Source organism: Petaurus breviceps, unplaced genomic scaffold (assembly GCF_028583685.1).
Source record: "Petaurus breviceps papuanus isolate PSGF00001 unplaced genomic scaffold, PetGlider_PUasm1.0 567, whole genome shotgun sequence".
Classification (NCBI taxonomy): domain Eukaryota; kingdom Metazoa; phylum Chordata; class Mammalia; order Diprotodontia; family Petauridae; genus Petaurus; species Petaurus breviceps.
The window spans coordinates 2,151,226-2,174,227 of record NW_027186383.1 but is presented as its reverse complement, the minus strand read 5'-3'; the positions used below and the strand labels follow the sequence as shown (position 1 = coordinate 2,174,227).

The window sequence follows — 23,002 nt, the reverse complement described above, 5'->3', positions numbered from 1 at the left end:
GAAGTATATTACATGCCAAATAGAGGGTTTTGTGTCTGATCCTGGAGGCAATGGGAAAATCACTTTACTTCTCTGAAGGATCGTCCCTCCATTTCCTCCTTTGTAAAATGACCTCTCAGATCCCTTCCAGCTCTGGTCACTGTCCCGTCTCTGACCTGTCCCACCACAGCTTCTTTGCCTTTTTTCAAGGGCAGATCACCATGATGTTGATATCTGTACAAACAAGACTCGGTTTTCTTATCTGTCAAATAGTTAAGTGTGTGGAACAAGGTCATCAATGAAGTTCTTCCCACTCTGAGTTCCTTATGTCTGTGTCTTTGTCTATTTCTAGACTGTGGACATGCCTTTGTTCAGTCTGTTTCCATTTAAAGATTAATTCACCGGCCTCGTCTACTTTCAAGGCTCACTCCAACAGAGCTAAACTTTCTCTTTCTGCTCTCTCCTCAGCCGGATCAATGAGAAGTCAGTCTGGTGCTGCGGCTGGCTTCCCTGTACCCCACTGCGCATTGCGGCCACTGCAGGGCATGGGAACTGTGTGGATTTCCTGATTCAGAAGGGGGCTGAGATTGACCTTGTGGACGTGAAGGGACAGACTGCCCTGTATGTGGCAGTGGTGAATGGGCATCTGGAATGTGCCCAGATCCTCCTGGAAGCTGGAGCTGACCCCAACGGCAGCCGGCATCACCGCAGCACCCCGGTATACCATGCCTCCCGGGTGGGGAGAGCTGACATTTTAAAGGAGCTAATCAGGTAAGTGAGGATAGTGAGGCAGATGCAATGGTTGTGATGGTCCCCATTGTCCAGAGGAGGAAACTGAAGTTCAGACAAGCTCAGTGACTTGCCCAGGTACACATAGCAATCAGGTATCAGAAGCAGGACCCAGGTCTCTCCTGACTTCAAATGATTCTGTGACTCTCTTGCTTCCAGGTAGCCCAAGCAGAGTCTGGACCATTAGTCAACTCTCTTTGTTGCTGAGGGACAGCCTTGTGAGCCAGACAGTTTCTCTGCCATGGTCAGTGACTTAGAATCTCTATAGCTTATACTTTGTGTGGTCCTACACCCCCTTAGGGAACACAACAACAAGGCTTATTGAACTGTTCTATGTGCCAGAAGTGGAACTAAGCACTCTACAGATCCTGAAAACCACCCTGGGAGGTAGGTGCTGTTAGTATCTTCATTTACAGGAAACCGAGGTAAACAGACACTAAGTGACTTGCCCAAAATCACAGAGTTAAGCATCTGAGGCAGGATTTGAACTCACATCTTCCTGACTCCAAGCACATAAATCCATGTTGACTGGAAACTTTGAACTGGCTGAGGGTGCCGTGTTCAGATGCTCTGCCTTCTCCAGAAACTCTGACTGAAAGATCCTCCTGACCTTCTACAATGGAGCGAGTGTCTTTTAACATTAGGCTCTAGGTTGGTGTCACAGCAGCTAGCATGCTGGGCTTAGACTCATCTTCCTGAGTTCAAATCTGGCCTCAAACACTTAGTAGCTGTGTGACCTTGGGCAATTCACTTCACCCTGTTGGCCTCAGTTTCCTCATCTGTAAAATGAACTGGAGAAGGAAATGGCAAAGCGCTCCAGTGTCTGCCAAGAAAGCCCCAGATGGGGTCATGAAGAAGAGTCGGACATGACTGAAATGGCTCCTTGAGGCTGGTGAATAGGGGGGATCTTCACTTGTAAGGCAGACGTGAGCTGTGTGCCCCTCTCTGCCCCTGCTTCACTCCGCAAGCACCACAACTCACTCACTGCCCCGAGCCTCAGTTTCCCCATCTGTAAAATGAAGAAGTTGGACCAGACAGCATCCAAGGTCCCTTCCAAAGAGGAGAGTCTCCAAGAACACATTTTGGGAACCCACTAGGGAAGGGGTTTCATGGGAGCAGAGCTCTGGCTATGACATTTGACTATGACATAAGGAACATTCGAGGACCCTGACCATGAGCTGTCGAACTGAAAAGCAGGGACTCTAGTGGGGGAGCAGTCTGGATTCTGCCACCTCCTCCCTGGGGGACCTTGGGCAAGTCCCTCACCCTCCAGCTTCCCCTTGCTCTCAATGAAGTGAAGGGGCTGGACCAGCTATCCCCTGAAATCCCCAGCTGCCCTCAGGCAGATCGCCATCCTTCTCAGCCTGGGCTCCACCCCTGTAAAAGCAGGGGATTGGACTGGGTGACTCACTCAAGTCCAGGGTCCTAGAATCTCCCAGGCCTCAATTTCTCCATCTATAAAGTGGAAGGGTATTTAGAGATGATCTTGCAGGTCCCATTTACCACCGACTCTGTGATTTTTTGACCCCCCCCCCCACGTTCCCCTCTCGCTTTACATCGATGCTCCTGTGGTCTCTCCTTTCTACCAGACAGGGACAGCTTCTCCTGTGTCCCCATCATTCTTGAAGTTGGCATAGTGGCTTTCCCAGGCTATAGCTTTAAAGCTCCCCTCCCCGACTGCCTAGGAATAATAATATTAATACAAGGCTCTGTAATGAGTGATGTTGCTGTGCATGCGTGAGGCATTGATTTATACGGTTCTCCCCAGCCACAGTTTGCCAGCAATATTAAAAGCAAGAGGGGAATTTTGGAAAATATTCAGGATTAAAATTAACTGGCCCCCATCCAGTATCTTTTTATGAGGGGATGAAGGGATGTCTCTTCCACAGCTAAGCTAATACAAGATTGTCATATTGCCCAAAAGTACAAATATCTTGGAAGATCCTTTGCTCCGAACCGGCTATAAGGAGTTAGTCTGAAACCTCTCCCCCCTCCTTTTTTTCCTTTAATGGGGCTTTGGTAGGTCTCCTTTTTAAAATGAGTTTGATATGTGAAACAAATGGTGAAATTTCTGTTTGTTTGTTTGTTTAGAGGGCTTAACAAATAACAGTCTAGAATATTAAGATTTCTCTGGATAGAAGGGAGATTGGTTTTGAATCTGAGGGCCTGGATTAGAATCCCATCTTGAACACTTAGAGCCCATTTGACCCGTGTTGAGTTGCTTACCCTCTCTGGGCCTCAAACTTCCTTATCTCTAAAATGGTGTTGGATTAGGGGACCTTTTTGGTCCATTCCGCTCAGGGTCCCAGGAGTCCCTTCTTCTCCAGATCATTGAGAACACAGGGAAGAGGCTGCCATGTATGGGCAGGGTCCAAGAGTGAAGACTGCGCCTTCATTTTTAACACAGACACTTGTGTTTATCCAGATGAATAGGGGTGGGGGGCTGGGGGCTTGGGGCTGAGGTCTGACTGACTTTAATAACCAATGCCTGGCAGCTGGGCTTGCAATTCCTCTGTCTCCCAAAGGGCAAGTGCTTTTGGAATAGGCTTTGAGTAGTGCAGAAGAGATCATAAAAGTGGATTGCATTCGGGAACTGTTGGCTTCACCACTCCCATCCCCCATGCCTCGCAAAATGGAAGAGAAGCAACAATCTCCTTTCCTGTGCACTGGGCCTCCGAAGCCCTCCCGCTGAGTGTTCCCTGGAAGCACATACACATGCACATATGTGCACATCCATGCACACACACATGCGTGGCTGGTGCCATCAGCCTTGCTCGCCTTCATGCCGCCATTTGCTTTTACAAAGGGAATCCAGAGAACAAGGTTAAAGATAAAAGTAACAGCTTTGGCTTTGCTTGTTTTGGCTAGCCTTTGTCTTTGCCATCATTGATGTATTTGCTTAGTGCTTGAAGACCATTTGGCTTCTGCCCTCTGAGAGCACAGAGTGGCGGAGCCAGGGACACACAGCACCTTGCTTTCCTCTGCTGGCTGCCACCAGCTGTCCAGTTTGGGATGGAGAGTAAGGACACATAATCTATGCATTTTGCACATGTATGCTTCAGTGACCCAGTGGGACAAGTGTGCCTGAGCCTTGAGATCATACTCACAGCTCTGGCTCTGGTCCTTCTCTAGCTGTGGGCAAGTCTGTATCTACCAAATGGCAACAGTCACCCTTGTTTGGGCATGTGCACCCCAGGGGAGCTGCAGCATCAGCCTCAGAGAGGAGGGGAGTCAGAGATGGAGGGAGCCCAGATGGCAGTACTGACATTCTCCTTCTGACCCCCATTGAGCAGCGTGGACCTTCCTATGTCCTCAGACATCTTGTGTGCTTTCTGACAGTAAGTTTTCCTCCCATCTCGCTGAACTGGCCTCTCTGAAAATCCTCCCAACTGTGTTCAGCTCTTCTCTGGCTTGTGTATGATAGCCCCTCTGTACTGGGCAACAGTCATCATGTTGGCCCAAGTCTTCCCTTCTCCTGCCTCAATGTTCCCAGTTCCTTTGATGAATCATCCAGAGACAGTGCTTTCCATGGAACTGACCCCAAATATTACAAATCAGCTAGTCAGTCAACAAGCATTTACTAAGCACTGGTTACCATGTGCCAGGAACTGTGTTCCAGGCTAAGAAAAAATAGGCAGGTGGCTGGGTGTAGAGGATAGAGCTGTGGGCTTGAACTTAAAAAGATCTGATTCAAATTCAGTCTCAGACACTGAACTAGCTATGAGACCCTGGGTAAGTCACCTAGGTTTTCTCGGCTCCAGTTTCCTCACCTGTGAAATTAGAATAATAATAGCTCCTACCTCACAGGGCCGTTATGAGGTACCAGTGAGATAATATATGCAAATAATTTTGTGAACATTAAATACTATGTAATGCTGGGTACTATTGCCACAGTTCATGAGTTCAAATCCAGTCTCAGACTCTTACTAGCTGTGTGACCCTGAGTAAGTCATTTAATCCTCTTTGCCTCAATTTTCTCATCTGTAAAATGGGCTGGAGAAGGAGATGGCAAACCCCTCCAGTATCTCTGCCAAGAAAATCCCCAATGGGACTGTAGAGAGTCAGACACGACTGAAATGACCAACAAAACTGAAACAACAAAGTATGCAAAAAGCCTTTCCCAGGTGAGGTGCCCTTAAAGGTGACTGAATGAGTAGTAGTGACATAGTCAAACCTTTTAGAAAGATCCCATCTGGCAGATGTGAGAGGGAGGCACTGGACTGGGGAGGGACTTAAGTAGGGAAGCCCCCAGAGGCTCCTGAACTAGATCAGGTGGGAGGTGATGAGGGCCCTCACAGAGGTTGGAGCAGTATCAGAGGAGGGAGGAGAGGCTGCAGGAGAAATCTTACGAAGGGAAAGTCCATAAGCCTTGGTGCTGTGAGAGTGAGGATTCAAGTGAGGATGGTATAGTGGCCGACCACACGGGCATCCCCAGGATGGGTGCTCACACAGGTTCTTAGATCTGCTTTACTAGGAAAGAGCTGTTTGAGGGGTCAACAATCTTTTTTTAATTACATTCACTGGTTCAGGGGAAAGGTCAGCCCCCCGGACTTCAGAGAAAATACAAGCAGAGAAATAGAGGCCAACAGCCAGGGCTCTGCCTAAATCAACTAAACACTTTACACACATCCCTGGATGGAGACAGCCTTTACCTCTGAGCAGTCGGGGAGCTCTGAACATGCAGTCACTCAGAATCTCACCCAGGGTCCTTCTCATGAGCAGCCCCCAAAGCAAAATACCAACTCAGAGTATATCTACACTTCTCAGAGCCAGAAGGCACCCCAACCCTCCTGACTCAGGGCCTAATTAGAAATGAGCAAAATGTGTTGAGAGCCTCCCCTAAGCAAGCTTCCCTGAATGGGCTCCACATGAGGCCTATTAATGGAGGGGGGGGGCAGATCCTACATCCCATTAACATTACAGATGGCATGTGGACTGTGGTTTCAGGGACTGGGGCTCCTGATAATACAAAGAAAGTGAAGAAGAGGGGAGCTAGTGAAGAAAGGAAAGCTAGTGAGGGTGGCATGGCCAGGAGGCAAGTGGAGATGTGAGACTGGAGGTCAGGAGAGAAGCTAGGACTGGACAAATGCATGTGAGAATCCTCTGCACAGAGATGGTCATTAAATCCATGGGAGCAGGAGAAGAGAAGAGGGCCCAGGCAGGAGCCTCAACCGTCAACATTGCTAGGCTTCTCTTTGTCAAAACTTTGATTTACATTCTTCGCCATGGCTAATAGCCATCATGTGTCATCACCAACTGCCTTCCCTTCTCCAGTAGAATGATCATAGATTCATTCATTTAGTATGACTATATCCAAAGCTGGCTGAGACCAGAGTCCTTGACCAACACGGCAGGCTTGCTGATGGTGGGATTGATCGATGGATGTGTATGAGGGTTGATGTGAAGATGGCCTTGTTGCTTGGTCTGTGTCCTTGGCAGATGACGTGTCTCCATTAGGGATGTCTGGGAGGATGTCTGACCTTGCTTCTGCTCTTGTGCAGGTATGGGGCAGATGTGGATGTCAACCATTACCTGGTTCCTGGGGCGCCTCCCTCTTCTTCCCGACGCCTCACTTCTCTGGTGGTCTGCCCGTTGTACATCAGTGCGGCCTACCACAACCTCCAGTGCTTCAGGCTGCTGCTTCAAGCTGGAGCCAACCCTGATTTCAACTGCCACGGCCCCGTCGACATCCAGGGCTTCTGCAGGGGCTCCCCCGTCTGCGTCATGGATGCCGTTCTGCGCCACGGCTGCGAGGCTGCGTTTGTCAGCCTGCTGGTCGACTTTGGTGCCAACCTGAATCTGGTGAAGTGGGAAACCTTGAACGCCGAGCCAAGAGGAAGAGTGAAAGTGAACCCAGAATCTCTGCAGGTTTTCAAAGAAGCCAGGAGTAAGTGCAATGAGCTTGAGACCTTTATGCCCTTTCATTTATTGAGTACCTGCTGTGTGCACACTGTGCCAGCTGCTGGGATAGAAAAAGATACGGACTACACAGACCCTGTCCTCAAGGGGTTACCATCTACTGGGTGGGGAATGGAGGACGGGGAGGGATGTTCACATATGCCTGTGATAGAGAGCTAAGTAAGTAAGATAAATCAATTCAATCCAACAAGTGACTACTGATGCCCTGAGCACAGATCCATGCAAGGGGACATTTCAGATAAAACACAAGGACAAATTTGAGAAGGAAGACACTAGGGGAGGAAAGGCAAGAGGCTAGCAGACATAGGGGCACGGGCAAAGTCCGTTTCAAGTAGTGGGTAGCAGGAATAAAGCAACGGAGAAGGAGGAAAGTGGGAGGAGAATGGGAAATGGGAAGTCTCCCGATTTGGCTGGAATATAGAGTACATGATGAGGAGAAATGAGACTAGAAAAGGAGGCACACAGAGCATCCCCCTGCCCACCCTGCAGCCCTGGACTTCTCATTGGTCAGAGTGCATCATACAGAGTGGCCCAGTACCCATACCTATCTTCATGACAGGCCATAGCCCCATCCCTTTCACACTTGGCCTCTTTAAACAATAATTGAATGAACACCACTGTACTGGAAAAGATGGCTCAGTTGCCCTATGGTTCCATTCACCATCTTTGTGACTTCCCAGACCCAAACACCCCCATTCTGTGGCCTCTGCTCCTCGGCCGTCAGAGTTTTCACTCCTGCTAACAAACGGGATCCAGGCTCTGTCCTTGAGGACTTGATATTCTTTGGAAGGATAGATATGTTTGTCCCAATAAATAAAGACAAAGTACATACAACGTTGTCCAAGAAAGCTTTAGTGCTCATTCGTGCATTAGTCTCTGGGGGCAGCCAGAATGGCTGTCGCTATGCTGTGGTCCTAAGCTGTGCTTTGAAGGATGCCAAGGATTCCATGGAATAAAGTGAAGAGGGAACTTTACAAGCCAGGGTGGGCAGGGGGGCAGTTTGTGCAAAAACTCTCAGGCGGAGGATGGACGTCATGCCTTGCACTCCAAAGACTCCTTTCTGCTCCAGTCTTCAGCTGCTCAGACCATATCCACAGGTCAGATGCCGCCCTCTTTAGAACTGAGCCCTTCTAGCATCTGGGCCTTTGGAATTCCTTGCTGACCCCAGCTGTGTCCCTCACACCCAATCCCTCCTCCATCCTCACCAGAACCTCTGGTTTCTCTTGCTTTCATTGCTCTTCTTGGCCACATAGCCAACCAGCTTTTTTGTCTCTAGCTAGGCCTGCCGTCCTAACACCCTTCGTGGCCTGTGAGGGACACAGCACCTTCCCATAACACCCACTAACTCATTCCTTTGCTCTCTCTCTAGGTTGTGGGGGCATTAAAAAGAAAACAAAGCCCTCACGTGACTTCTCTGACTTGGCTGCCGTTGTGTTAGTCTGCCTTCACTGCCCCCATTTCCCCAGCACCTCTTCTCTTCTATGCCCTGTCCTCCTTACTCTTGAGCTCCAAGTCACCCAAATCCCAGGGCTGGTCACTGAGAAGACTAAGGCCAACATGGGCTCTCTGACTCTCCTCCTTCCTTCAAAGTCAGAGCAGCATCTCCTGCTCCTCTCCCTGCTTTCCTCTGGTCCCAGGAGAAGACTTGTGAGCCCTGCTCCTTCTCTGGTGATTCTCTCTCTCCCTGCCCCAGGCCGTTCTCTCCACCCCCCTTAAGGACCCAGCTTTAGCAATCACACCCTCTCTTACTCATCTTCCACCTTCTTACCTGCTCCCTTCCTACTCACCTTGTCAAGCCCAGCTCCAACTTCATCTTCTCTTTGCGGCCTCCCTTGATTCATTAGCTGATGGGAGCCTTCCCACCCGGGCCTTACTAGGGTGGAATCCTCCAGTTTGTAGATGCCTGTGGTTTTCCATGTGATGGTCATTCAGATGCTGGGCTTTGCCGCTGGACGGGTCCAGAGTGCTCTTCTGATTCAGGCCCCTCATTTCATCAATGAGGAAACAGCTTTGGGGCAGTCTGGTGACTTGCTCAGGGTTAGAAGGTAGTAAGCCCAGAGGAGGCCTCACATCAGGCCCCCTGTTCCCACATCCAAGACTCTTTGCTGAGCCGTCTTGGTCCATTATGGCGGGGCCATGTCTTGTCCAAGTAGTAGTGATAATAATAAAAAATGTTTATTAATAAGTAAGAAAATGTTTTCTTAATGAATGATCTGTAGAGACCCTCAAATGCCAGGACTGTCATTATAAAGGTGAACATGGCTGCAGCAAAGAAGATTTTCTCTCTAACACAACACAAGCAAAGCAGCATTGGAAGCTGAAGGAGGTTCAGTCTGGGGACGCAGGCCTCCCCTGCTGAGTCTCCATGGGGCCTAAGGCCTGGGGAGCCAGGGTGAGGCCTGCCACAGTCTCCCCACTTTCTGGAGAGCTCACTCATTCCATTGCTTTTCTTTGTCCCCCAAATCTAAACTGTTCTGTGGAAGTGATCTCCTTCACCAAAACGTGTGTTTTCCTAAATTATTTATAAATTATTTTAAATTGTTTAATTCCAAATGCTCTCCTTCCCTCCAACCCCTTGCCCAGTCTGAGCAGCTCTGCAGGGAAACTTTGCTTCACTGCAGCTCCTTTGTCTAGAGATGTGGCAGAATTGGCCTGGATTGGGCTTGTTGGCCTTTGCAGTAGTTAGGACGAGGCTGTTCTTCAGGTGAGTAAGGCTGCTGGGCTGACTCGAGAGGCCTTGGCTCAGTTACTCCCCAGGGAGTCTCCTTTGCCTTGGCTAATAGGGCTGTGATCATTCACCCAAATGCAGTCATTAATCACTACTTAATGACTGGCCCTTCACTTGGAAATCCTCGGGTTTGGGGTGAGCTCGAGATGATTATGTTCATTTACAAGGCAGCAAGTGCGTTTTGTGACAAATATTCTACAAGTCTGGTCAGCTCCTCTAGCTTCCCACCTTGATTCCCCCTCCCCCTTCCAGTCATTAGAATTCATTTGGCTCTTTTAGAATAAGAAAAATCCTCTCTTGCTTTCCTTCTAGACTGTAGAACATAGGTCCCACTGTAAAAATGGAATCTGTCTCCTTGGAAATGGCTGGAGGGGGATCGTTGATGTTGGACTTTGTCTATGAGTGACTGATGTCTGTAAGTGAAGTGGATCCAGCAGGTCATAGAGTAAGGAAGGGGAAACTGAGGCACAGAGAGCTGAGACTGTAGCAGGAGGCCTCGCTTCTCATCTGGACCGAGACTCGAAGCTCTCCTATGACCACTGGTGATTTACTTTGTTCCTGATTGAGTGCAAAGTTCTGTGGCCTCACCAGCATTGGTTTTCCCTCCTTTGACACAGATTGCAGCCCCCGTAACCCCACTTCTCCCTCCTAGCCTTGTCATTCGTCTTCCAAGGTTTATGTTGTTGAGTCCATCCGCGTGCACCTCCTCTCTGAACTTGGTGAGTCTGGACCTTGGACGCAGACCATGGGATCCGTGTCATCGGGCCTTTCCTTGAAGCCTTCCTGGCTCGGCCAGGCCTCCCAGAATGGGCATCTCTTTGATGTAGGTTTTCTTCTATTCTGTGATGGGAGACTTTGATAATCATGAATATATTTAGCATAGTTAGTGCTTTACATGAATTAGCTTATATTATCCTAATAACAGCCCCTGAGAGATATTTGCTGTTGTCATCTTCATTTTACAGATGAGGAACTGAGGCAACACAGTGAAGTGACTTGCCCATGGTCACACAGTTAGTGTCTGAGGCTGGATTTGAACTCAGGTCTCCATGACTACGGCCCCAGTTCTCTATCTGCTACCACAACTCATCTAACATTAGTCCTGTAACAATGACAACAATCTTATCCAATAATAGATTCACAGAGAAATGGCTCTCTTCCCAGTGCCTGGCACACAGTAGGTGCTTCATAAATGCTTGTCAATGGGTTGATTGAGTCACGAATATTTGTTTGTGGAAATAAAGGGACTAAGCGTGCTGACTCATGATTATGTCATCGCCACCAGAATTCGCAGAGGAGTTCTCTCTGTGTGGGCCAGACTCATCAGTCACTGCAGATTGTGCCACAGAGTTGCTGAAATGATGCAAGGTAGACTAGCAGGTCACAAGGTAGCAGGTCACAAAAACTCCTCATCTCTTGGATACCCAGAAAAACATAGTCAAAGCGCAAGAAAGACACCAGAAGCTCGCCGTCCTTTGTAGACTAACAGACAACAGACCTCCGCACTGCAGAGAAAAACCCCAAATAGCCTTAAGAATTCAGCAAATAAATAAGCTGACTGGAACTAGCATCCTAACCATTAGAACCGCTGCTCACAGCTGCTCAGACAGGACTGTGGGCCAGAGAAACTAGGAGCAGCCTTTTGGATAGATGTCATTACACTGAAGACTCCTCATTTCCCTTTTTCCCCTTAAAATTCCATTTTATTTTATTTTCCATTCGAAATTCTCTCCCACCCTCTTCCCTTCCTCTGACCCACCCACTGAGAAGCAAGAAAAACAAAGTCTATTACAGAAACATATAGTCATGCTGAATAAATTCCTGCATTACCCTTGTCTGGAAGAGAGAGAGGGAGAGGAAGGGAGGGAGGGAGATAGACATTGTTAAGAAATGTTTCATAGCTGTTGGTTAAAAAAGAGAGTGAGAGAAAGAAAGAATGAAAGAACAAAAGAAAGAAGGAAAGGAAGAAAGAGAAAGAAAAAGGGAGAAAGGAAAGAAGGAAGAAAAAGGAAGAAGGAAAGAAAGAAAGAAAAGAGAAAAAAAAGGAGGGAGGAAAGGGGAAGAAAAGCTCCACATATGCTTCAGCCCTCCCTTCAGTGCTCTCTTGGGAGGTGGGTAATCTGGAATTGTGGTTGGTCATGGCATTCATTGTTCAGATTCTTCAGTCTTTCCAAAGTTTTTAAGACTCCATTTCCTACTCACACAGAATGAAAAATTTTCAGAATAATAGAGATGTAGTAGAACTAGAGCCCTATGGGTCCTCCCTGGTGCCTTGTCTCCTGCACTTGTCCCAAAGACACTTTCAGGAGCCTCTGACCTCATATTCTTGTTGCATTATTAAAAGTAATTTTCTCCCCTCAGCCATAGTCCACAGAACAGTGAATATAAAAAGAATATTAACAGGTTAAAGAATTGTCCTCAGGCCATTCTATCTGAACTGCATTAAAAAGAAATATTAATGGTAATAAAATAATCATCACTCATCAGTATTATTAATAATAACTAAAATCATCGTTAAAATCAAACCTGTGTGTATATATACCTGTTAATTTTGAGAAACAGCTTGGTACAGTGGCTGGAACATTTAACATGTCGGGAGGCTAGGTGGCGCCATAGTGGATAGAGCACTGGGAGTCAGAAAGACTCCTCTTCCTGAGTTCAAATCTCACTTCAGATACTTGCTAGCTGTGTGACCTTGGGCAAGTCACCTAACCCTGTTGGCCTCAGTTTCCTCATCTGCAAAATGAGCTGAAGAAGGACATGACAAACGACTCCAGTATCTTTGCCACAAAAACTCCACATGGAGTTGCAAAGAGTTGGATATGACTGAAAATGTCTAAACAGGGGGCAGCCAGGTAGCACAGTGAGTAAGAGCACCAGCACCAGTGTCAGGATGACCTGGGGATCAAATCCGGGCTCCAACACTTAACACCCACCCAGAAACACCTGGCCGTGTAACCTTGAGCAAGTTACTTAACCCTGATTGCTTAAAAAAAAAGTCTAAACAGTAGCAGTAAGGCTTGGGCTCCAGGACTGCCTCTGCCATTTCCTGATTGTACAACTCTGGAACAGTCACTGCCTTCTCTTGAGGCTCAGGTTGAAGTCTGTGTTCAGGGATGCTGATAACTAGAATTAGGGTTAGGAGCACAGTGAAAGAGGAAACCCCATCTAAGGGAGAAGGTAATCACAGCTAGGACATGCCAAAGCTTGGGGATGTGGGATAAGGGTGTTGCTCCATTTAAACCTACAGTAGCAAAGAAAGGATTCCAACTAGTTTTTCTTTTACTTTGACCAGCCTGGTGCCTCAGTCCATCCACAGCATTTAAGTGCTTACTGTGTGCCAGGCACTGTAATAAGTACATAAGATACAAATAAAAGGCAAAAACAGCCCCTGCCACCAAGGGGCTCACATTCTAATGGGAAGACAGTACCTATCACCTTGATTCTTCCCAGGAAGTTCTCCAGGGCAGGACTGTGGCTCTGAGAGCTGGGAGGTCAGGGCTGCTCAATGCCTGGATTCCATCTCATGGGAGATGGTACCATTGAGTGACCTTTTTCTCTTTCCTTTTGTTCCTCTCTAGGTGCCCCGAGGACTTTGCTGTGCCTCTGCCGGGTGTCTGTGAGGAGGGCTCTCGGCAAGTGTCGGCTGTACCTTATACCCTCTCTCCCTCTCCCTGATGCCATCAAACAGTTTTTACTTTATGAGCAGAGTTAAGATGCAGAGCGTGATTATGGGAATGCTTCTCGAGAAGGAAAGCAGGTGATCTAAAGAACCAAATTGGTGTGTATTCATTACTGTCCATCTCACATCCTGAACTATTAAGAAATGTCCCAAGTAGCTGCTGGTAAAAAGACCGCCTTGGTTATTACCAATGTTAACCAGCTCCGGTACTTTTGTGTGTTTTGTGAAGGCTCTCTCTGGCTTGTTTTCAATGGTGGGGCTATTGCAATGTTTTTTTTTTCCCTTGATATCCCTGTTTGAAATGTTCATAGCTGAGATGCTACAACCACCTGCATATAATCAAAATTGGGAATGGAATGTGTATCTAGCGTGTAGGTCTGGTTCTGGCGGTCAGCTAATGTCTCCGTAAGGATAGTGCCATTAGCAACCTCATGGTGTATATGCTTCCGTATTAATATTTATATTTCTAAAGTGAAATATTTACTTCAATATCTGATGGATGCAAAGAATTAATTTTGGGAAAATACATTTAACCAAAGGTAAATGTTAGTCAACACTCATTTATTAAATACCTGCTATGCGCCAGACGCTGCGTTAAGTGTTGGGAATACAAAGAAAGGTAAAAACGCTGTCTTTGGCCTCAAGGTGCTCACGCGGGAAAAGCTCCAGGTGCGTGAGATGCAGGCCAAGTAGAGCAGAGGGCATCTTGGGAGGGAGGAGCAGGCACAAACGGGGCTATCGGTGTCCATTGTCCTCCACTGAGAGATTAGCGGACACTTGGTATTCAGATGTGTGCTATATCACAAAATCACAGAATTTGGGAGTTGATGAGAGCCTCGGTGGTTGTCTCATGGCTTATCCAGCCCATACCTGAAAGGAATCCCTACTGTCACATTGTCTACCAGTTGTGTATTTGTCTGCCCACATAGTCATCTATACACACAATAGAATTGTTTTATAATGGCAGCCAAGCATGCCATGGGACAGATTAAAGGAGACAAAGGTCTAGAAGAAGGAAGATGAGATTTTCCTTAAACTCAGCTCTTCTCAGATCCATACAGAATATTTGGCTCAATTCTTGGGGAAATATTTCAGGAACATTATGGACAATGTGGGGGGTACTCAAAGGAGAGCAACCAAGATAGAAAGGGCATTAAATTCCATGCCATTTGATGACGATTTTAAGGAATTGTTGATGTTCAGCCTGGAAAAGAGAAGCCTTAGGAAGGGCATGGAAATGGTCTTCAAGTATTTGAACAATTACCTCACGGAAGAGACAATGAACCTGTTCTCTTTGTCCAAACCAGGCATGATGGGTGGTAAGTAAGGAGGCAAATTTATGGGAAACTTTGTAAGAATGCAGCTGTTGCGATGTGGAAGGGAGAGAGTTTCCTCTCACTGGAATTCTTCACACCTGGCCATGTTGGGTGATGTTTTAAATGGCTTTCCTTTTCAGATGGGGGTTGGATTAAGCAGCATCTCCAGCGCCTTCTCACTCGGACACTTTTTCCTTCTGCATTCCTTCTCTTCCTCCCTTAGTGAGTCAGACTAACTAAATTTCTTTGGTCACTTCTCATGTCCTTTCAAAGATCCTTTCCCAATTGTGTCAGGTTAAACCTTGACTTCGGTCCCCCCTGAATCCACACATGGAGTAATCCCAAACACTGAAATGTCAGTCCAAGTGTGAGAGCCTGAAGTGTCTCCCAGTTTCTCCGCTTTCCATCCCCTAGATGAAGCAATTTTCAAAAGAAGATGGATCAGATTCAGAGGTCATAACTAAACAAATGAACCAATATTTCAATATTAAGCACCTGTGCATACAAGGCTTTGTGCTAAGTATTGGGGTTATAGAGTCACCAAAATGAAACAATGGCTTCCCTCTAGGAATCTGCATTATATAGGGATTGTCCAGTGTGCACCAGTCTATGGGAGGATAAAGTGTTATACCAACAGCATTCACTGCCATCACATACAGGACAATCAGTTGGGGGATAAACCTACTCTGTGTCAGGGTTGGGCACGAAAAGGCAAAGTTGAGAATCCTTGTTCTCAAGGACTATACCTTCTGCTGGGGACTGGGGATGGGAGAGATAAAAGTTCTAATGCTCTGTTGCAAAAGCATCAAACACATACTTGGTCATTTCATTCAGTTGTGTGGATGCTTCCAAATGCCCAGATGTTTGGTGCTAGACACATAATTAGAGAATTGATTACATTGGTTTTTTGCTCTGATATTTTGGTGCCCCAAGTATCTAGAGTCCTGAGACACAAGCTCACAGGATCCGCATGACTTAGAGCTGGCAGGGACCTCTGAGGTCTTCTACTAGGGCCAGGGGGGAAACTGAGACTGAGAAGGGAGAAGAGAGTTGCCCAGAGTCACACAGTGTCATGATAATAACATGGTACTTTCAGGTACAAATCACTTTATATACATTAGCCCACTAGCAGCCCACTGAAGTATATAGATAGTAAAGGGGGCACTTATGTTTTATGTATGAGGAAATTGAAGTTCAGAGAACATAAATGACCTGCTTAAGGTCTCACCAGGAACAAGTGTGAGGATTTGAATGCAAGCCTTTCTCACTGTGAATCCCAAACTCAAGCATCCTATTCTTTTGACTTTATTAATGAGCATATTCTCATACAGGGATGGCTGGCTGGTTAACCTCAGTCTAGCTTGGAGATCCTGTGATTCTCTGGCCTCCATTGCGGTCCACGGAATTTAGGGTATCCTGCTTTCTTTTTTTCTTTTAAATGTATTTAGTTTTAGTTTACAACATTCAGTTCCACAAGTTTTTGAGTTCCAAATTTTCTCCCCCTTCCTTTCCCCCTCCCAAGGCAGCATGCAACCAAATGTCGGATCTACAAATACCTTCATGTTGAACAGTAGTCAGGTTGTATAGAAGAATCATAACCAATGGAATGAACAGTGAGAAAGAAGAAACAAAACACAGAGAGAGAGAGAGAGAGGGAGGGAAAAAGAGAGAGAGAGGGAGGGAGGGAGGGAAAGAGAGAGAGAAAGAAGGAGGGAGGGAGGGGGAGAGAGGGACGGAGGGAGGGAGGGGGAGAGAGAGAGAGAGAGGGAGGGAGAAAGAGAGAGAGCAAGTAGTTTGCTTCAGTGTGCATTCAGACTCTGTAGTTCTTTCTCTGAATGTGAATATCTCTTTACATCATGAGTCCTTTGGAGTTCTTATAACCTTGCATTGCTGAGAGGAGTCCAGTCTATCAAAGTCAGATATGATATGTCTGTAATTGCATACAATGTTCTCCCAGTTCTGCTCTCCTCACTCAGCATCAGTTTATATAAGTATCTCCAGGTAATTATGAAGTCTGTTTGCTTTGTTTAGCTATTCACCAATTAATGGACATACCCTTCATTTCAAATTCTCTGCCACCACAAAAAGAGCTGCTATAAAGATTTTTGTACATATAGCTCCTCCTCTCACTTGTATGATCTCTTTGGGATACAGATCTAGAAGTGGTATTGCTGGGTCAAAGGGTATGCACATTTTTATAGTCCTTTGGGCAGTTCCAAATTGCTCTCCAGAATGGTTGGATCAGTTCACAACTCCACCAACAATGAATCAGTGTTCCAATTTTCCCACATCCTCTCTAGCATTTATAATTTTCCTGTTTTGTCATGTTAGCCAATCTGACTGGTGAGATGTGGCACCTAAGAATTGTTTTGATTTGCATTTAATTTGCATCTAATCAATAGTTATTTGGAGCATTTTTATATGATTGTAGATATCTTTAATTTCTTCCTCTGAAAACTGCATGTTCATATCCTTTGACCATTTATCAATTGGGGAATGACTTGTATTCTTATAAATTTGACTCAGTTCTCTGTATGTTTTAGAAATGAGGCCTTTATCAGAGACACTGGTTGTAAAAATTCTTTCCCAGTTTTCTGCTTCCCTTCTGATCTTGGTTGCATTGGCTTCGTTTGTACAAAAGCCTTTTCATTTAATGTAATCAAAATGATCTATTTTTAACTTTGTAATGCTCTCTATCTCTTGTTTAGTTATAAATTCTTCAATTCTCTATAAATCTGGCAGGTAAACTATTCTTTGCTCTCCCAGATTGCTTATAATGTCAGCCTTTATATCTACATCATGAACCCCTCTTGATTTTATTTTGGTATATGGTGTATAATATTGGTCTATGCCCAGTTTCTGCCATGCCAATCATTCCCACCAGTTTTTGTATCCTGATTTCTTTGGGCACCTGAGGTTGGGACTGCTCAGCACTAAAACAAATGGTGATTTATTCAATTGCTCCGGTGAGACGAGAAAAAAAAAACTTAGTCAAACCAGTTGTTTAATTTAATTGGTCAGTTCAGGTGGAAAACTAAAGCCGCTTATATGTATAATTGGAATGAAATCCGAGATTGTTGGCCAAAAGTCACATGACCTCCCTATATCACGGTATCCTCTTCTGACCTCAGAGGTCCTCTCCACCCTGAGACCTTTGTCCTACCTTGGGATTAGGACAATTCGGTTAACAGTTTTTAAGTGCCTCTGATACATGTACAAGGAGCTCATCTTCAGAGGGGTAGAGGATGCTTGGGGGGGGGTGGGGACTGGACCATTTTATTTTTGTCATCGTATCCCCCAGCACATGGCACAGTGATTGGCACACTTGCCACTTAATAAATTCTTGTGAATGAATTAGAAATGCAGTATTGCTGTGACAACAGGGGTATAAGACTTTAAACAAAACCATCCCTTCCCTCAAGGAGCTTACATTCCACTGTGCTATTCAGCTTTGAAATCCGACTCTGGCACTGGCACCATTATTCAATAAAATGCTCTTGGTCCATCATCATGAGGTATGGAAAGATAGAAGCAGAAAGGACATTAATGGTTGTCAACATCACCTCCCCCAATCTAAATTTTCCAAATGAAGAAATTGAGTTTAAGAAAGAAGAAATGACTTGCCCAAGGTACCACAAGGTGGGATTTGAGCCTAGAGCCTCTGTCCGCAGATCCAGAGCCTTTCCCTCTACACCTCTACACAGTCATTCAGGAGATGCAGGAACCAGCAGGAGTCGGGGGGACTTGCCGTTGGCAGTTGCAGAGCACGGGTTTAAAGCTCAACATTCTTTCCCTTAGACCCCGTTCTCCTCTCCCAGCTTGGGGGCTGCCTCTCTGGGAAGCCTCGCCAAGTTCTCCCCTGAAGTTATTTTGTGTTTGCTTGTCCACATTGTTTCTTACTCACCTGCATCCTTATTCCATTGTTTCTGGTTCTCCCTCGTGGAGCATAAGCTCCTCAAAGACGGGAGCCCCGCCTTTTGGTTTCAGTTTCTCCATTGCCTAGCACCATGCCTAGCACACAGTAGGTGATTAACAAATATTTTCGCAATGAATGATTGAATTTTCAGCAAGGACTCAGGAAGAAGAGAAAGATCCAATCCAGCTGAACTCATTTAAAAGCAAGCTACAGAGAGCAAATTTGGAGGTGGTCCGGGGTTGTGGCTAGCTCATTACCAGGTTCCCAAGTTTAATTTCTGGGTTATGGATCAAAGTGTTGTGAGGAGCCCTCCTCCTAGCCTACCCCCTTGTTCTGCATCTCAAGCCCTGCTTCTTTCCATAGACATCGAAGGTTTTCCAGAGATGTCTGACTTCCCCAAGAATGAACCGTGAAGCAAGTAAGGCTCTGTGCTCTCCCATCCCAGGTTGTGCAAGTAAGCTGGAACCCATTAAAATATGCTGTTACAAACATATCCTCTTGTTTGTCATGACTATGAATGATGCCATGTGGAGGGAGAGAGGTTGTAGAGGCCTGGGAGGAGCCTGAGTGAATTGGCCATGTATCAGAGGAGACCCAGGAGAGACAGAGCCCACAGTGCCAGCGTCAGCTCAGCTGGGCCACTCACCCATCACCTCGAGGGGGAGCTGGAGACCTTCCTGAGCACATTGCTTATGTTGGGCACTAGAAAGGTACTGGGCAATGATGGAGGTGCTTTGCAAATTCGGGGTTTCACTGTGACTGATTGATGAAAGGGGGCACAGTCAGCTTCTTTTTATTGCATAATTGTGTAGTGGTTAGGTAGCCAGCTCCAAAGTCAAGAATTCCTAGGTTCAGGGCCTATATCTGACATATACAGGACTGGATGACCCTGGGCAAGTCCTCTAACTGGTCTGTGTTCTTAGTATGCCTCCAACTAGAAGTTGTAGAAAAATAACCAGCCTGCATTGAGAGAGGGAGTTTCCTCATCCAGGAATCCCTAGACCATTGGAGCCAGAGGTCTGGTTCCTGACTCTATCCTTCTATTGATTTTGGTCTGCAAATGTGTGGATACTCCCTCCCCTGATACTGATTAGCCACTCATCTAAACCTTATGATCTGAGAGAGTAGCCTGGGGCATTGAGAGATGAGGTGACTTGTGTGGGGTCATTCACTCAGTAGTCAGAGGGAGGATGGGGACAGAAGGCTGGCTCTCTGTTCTTGACATCAAATTCAATTTATTTCTCTTCCCCCCAAATTCATTCATTGATATTCTTTCAACAATCTTTCATTAAAACCTGCCAATTTTCAATCCCTGGGCCCACAAGCATAAATGGTGGGGTCCCTGCGTTCAGGCTATTTTAACTTTATAGAAGGTTCCAGGCTTTGGGTGGCCAGCAGCCCAACACCCGCCGCTCACTCGGGGGTGATTTCTACCTCGTTACCAGGTTGGGCGTTTGGGAAATTTAATTAAATTTTGACTTTTCAAGACTGGGGCCTTTTATAAACCTGCTCATACCCCAGTAATTTTCCAGCTCTAAAATTGTTGATGCCAGATTCTGTCGCCTTCTGCGATTGAGTGAAATGGCAACTTTTAAAGGTGCCTTACTCCTTACGGATTGTAAGCGGACAAAATAAAAGGGTGATGGTGGGAGAGGGAGGAATGAAACCTGATTGGATGAAATGTCAAGGAATCAGAAGACAGAGATTCCAAATAGGAAGGGAGCCCAGACACCTACGGGTCTGCTGCACTCTAGCCAAGACTCTAGCAGTCTCTGAGCCTGAACCCATGTTCTACCAAGTGCAAGCTGTGGGGCCTTGGGAAAACCATGTTACCTTTTGTTCTCATCTGTAAAATGGGGCAACTACTTATCATGAGAACTCTTTGTCCACTGGAAGCGGCCAGTGGCTGCCATCTCTGCTTCCGCTGGTGGTGGCGGCCACTGCGACCGTTTCTGTGAGAAGATCCTAGTCTCAGAAATAACTTGTGCTTTGGAGGAATGCAGGGTCCCAGCTGTGCCTTGGTGGAAGCCAGACAGTAGAGCCTCTGTGGGTAGAGCTCCCAGGCCTTAGAGCAGGGAGGTCCTTAGGGGACCTGCCACTTTCAGATGGGAGACTGAAAGAGTGAGTGACTTACCCAAGGTCTTCCTGACTCTGAGGCCAGGTCTCTACTACCCCATCCCACCTCTTCATGATTACCCTTATTGCTATTATTGAACCTCACAACGGCCCTAGGAGATGGGTGCTATTATTACCCCCCTTTTATAGATCAGGAAACTGAGGCTTGCCCAGGATCACATAGCTAGTCAGGGTCAAAGGAAGGTTGGATGTAGGGCTCCGGTTTCCAAGTCCAGCCATTGATCAGCTGTGTGAGACTTGCTGCCCCAACTGGCTCATGTGGCAAGTGCAGACTGCCTAGATGATGAGATTTTTCTCCAGTGGATCTCGCCTCATACACGTGGGTCCCCAGTGTGGGTTCCCTTCATTTTCTTGTCTTCTGATGGGGATCCGACCTTCCCAAAGCCTTTTCAGTTGGTGATGGAGGTCTCTGCTGCTATTTCCCTTCTCTTAGACAGGCTCTATCCTATGGAACAGTAATATTTGGCCTAAGGAATCTGGCCTGAGTGGGAGGCCCTTCATCTCTGCAGGGGATGCTCTCGAAGGTGCCAGAGCTGGGTAGAGCTAGAAGCCATCTCTGACCCCTCATTTTCAGAGGGAAACTGCATTCTGTGTGCTGATGCTCATGCTGAGTTGATCGCGTCCCACCCTAGTGCTGACAGCTTGATTAGGGCATCAGTACCGTGCATGGCAGCCTGGCCCAGGAGCTAATTTTTAGTGGCACCCTGTCTTGGGCCAAACTGGAAAGTCTCTGAACCCTGCACAGAACTGGGGTAGGGCATGCAGCCCCTTACCCAGGGCTGCCACCATCTAGAGCATGCCCCTGACGTTTGAATTCCTTCAGGAGGTGGAAACAGCTGAGCTTGGGTTCTGCTTCGCAGGAATAACTAGGCCCCCATCTCTGCACTTCCCTGAGGTGTCCTGTTTCCACCATTACCCTTTTCTGGTCTTTTTTGACCTTAACCTAAGCCCCCAGCATGGAGGGCAGCTGCCTGATTCAGATGCTTCAATCCAAGCCAATTCAATGAGCATCGATTAAATGCTTACCATGTGTCAGTCACTGGGCTAAGTAAGCTCTTGAAACCCCAAGAAAAAAGCAGCCAACACTACCTCAAAAGCAGGGATTTTTAATTGAAATTATCTATTAATAGATTATTTGACTTTGGGGCAAGGAGGGGATCAAGGAGGCTTTACAGAGAGGGGTAAGTAAACTGAGGCCTGAAGGAAGGCAAAGATTCCGAGACACAAGTCAATGACCACGCATTTATTGAGCACCTACTAGGTACTACTGTGCTGGGCCCTGTGCATACTCTGACAAAAACGCATCAGCACCTGCCCTCAAGGAGCTTCTGTTCTATTGGGAAAATGCTGCAAGTTCCCAGATGAGTATGCAGTAAGTGTCAGAGATGCAGAAATGGAAAAGTGTATGCCCTTCTCCTGGAGGTGACAGTGAATGGGGGCAGGAGATTTGGTTGGCCTGGGTCCAGTTTGGCTCAGGACACCTTGGGCTGGGAATACTGGGAAGCTAAGCCTTCTGTGTATGGCTTATTATTGCCTACAAATACATTTGTTGTCTCTCTGCAATGGACAAGCTCCTTCCCTCCTATTGAGGCTCTGAGCTGAGGAAACCTGAGGAGTGTGGCCTGTCAAAGTAACATTGTGGGGGCCCTGATTTCGGGAATGTGTGCTTAAACACATCATCATACATCATAGGAATTCATTATAACAATTATCGCCTCTGTCTGAACCGTTCCTCTATACTCCACGTGGCCCTTGAGGGCTGGGTCTGATGTGTTCCCTGGGGAAGGCTGGGCTCTGGGAAAATAAAACAATTGTCCAGAAGGAAAGCCCTCTGGGAGAATGTCCCTCCATTCTGCTACTAACCTGTGTTTCCTGGGCCTTCATTCTCACTGTTTCTTGCACCCAGGTGAGAAGGACAAGACTGACCATCCTGTATTAATGTTGTCACCTCAATAAAGGTTGTGTTTCCCTGACTGTGGCTGCCAAAGTCCTCCTTTCTCAGGACCATTCCTTCAGGCAGAGCTGTACTGTATCATGCATGTTCTTGGTGAACATATTTCAGCTGGAAAAGACAGATCTGAGAAAGTTCTCATGAAAAAGGAGAAGGATAGGGGCGGCTAGGTGGTGCAGTAAATAGAGCACCGGCCCTGGAGTCAGGAGGACCTGAGTTCAAATCTGGCCTCAGATACCTAACACTAGCCATGTGACCTTAACCCCACTTAACCCCAATTGCCCAGCCTTCCTCCCTCCAAAAAACAAAGCAGAAAGAAAGAAAAAAGAAAAAGGAGAAGTATTTATATTTACTTAAACCTGATATGTGACTGAAGTTATTGTGGGAGAAAATAAAAGGTCTTCATTTGGGCATGGTGATGGACACGTGTAGTATGTGTAGGTTCATGGATCATTCGGGCTGGGGGCTCCACCCAATGGGGATCTGAGCTAAAGCTGAGCATGGAGAGGGCCAGCAAGATGCCTAAGGAGGGGTCAGAGCTCCCGTGGGAGAGAGCAGCCCATGCGTGACCACTGCATTTCCAGCG

The 23,002-nt window shown here is 46.7% G+C and overlaps 1 protein-coding gene across 2 annotated transcripts in view; it reads left to right on the top strand.

The window, feature by feature from the left end:
• Positions 1-22,438, top strand: part of ASB1 (ankyrin repeat and SOCS box containing 1) — a 30,324-nt gene extending 7,886 nt beyond the window's left edge. Inside the window, exons 3-5 of one of the 2 annotated variants that reach the window (XM_069103117.1) lie at positions 448-750; positions 6,270-6,655; positions 12,997-22,438. In XM_069103117.1, coding sequence (XP_068959218.1) covers positions 448-750; positions 6,270-6,655; positions 12,997-13,130 — 823 coding nt within the window. In that variant the 3' untranslated portion in view covers positions 13,131-22,438. Of the gene's footprint in view, positions 1-447; positions 751-6,269; positions 7,522-12,996 lie in introns of those variants that run through there. The other variant, XM_069103116.1, reaches the window with a different exon arrangement.
• Positions 22,439-23,002: the final 564 nt, after the last annotated feature.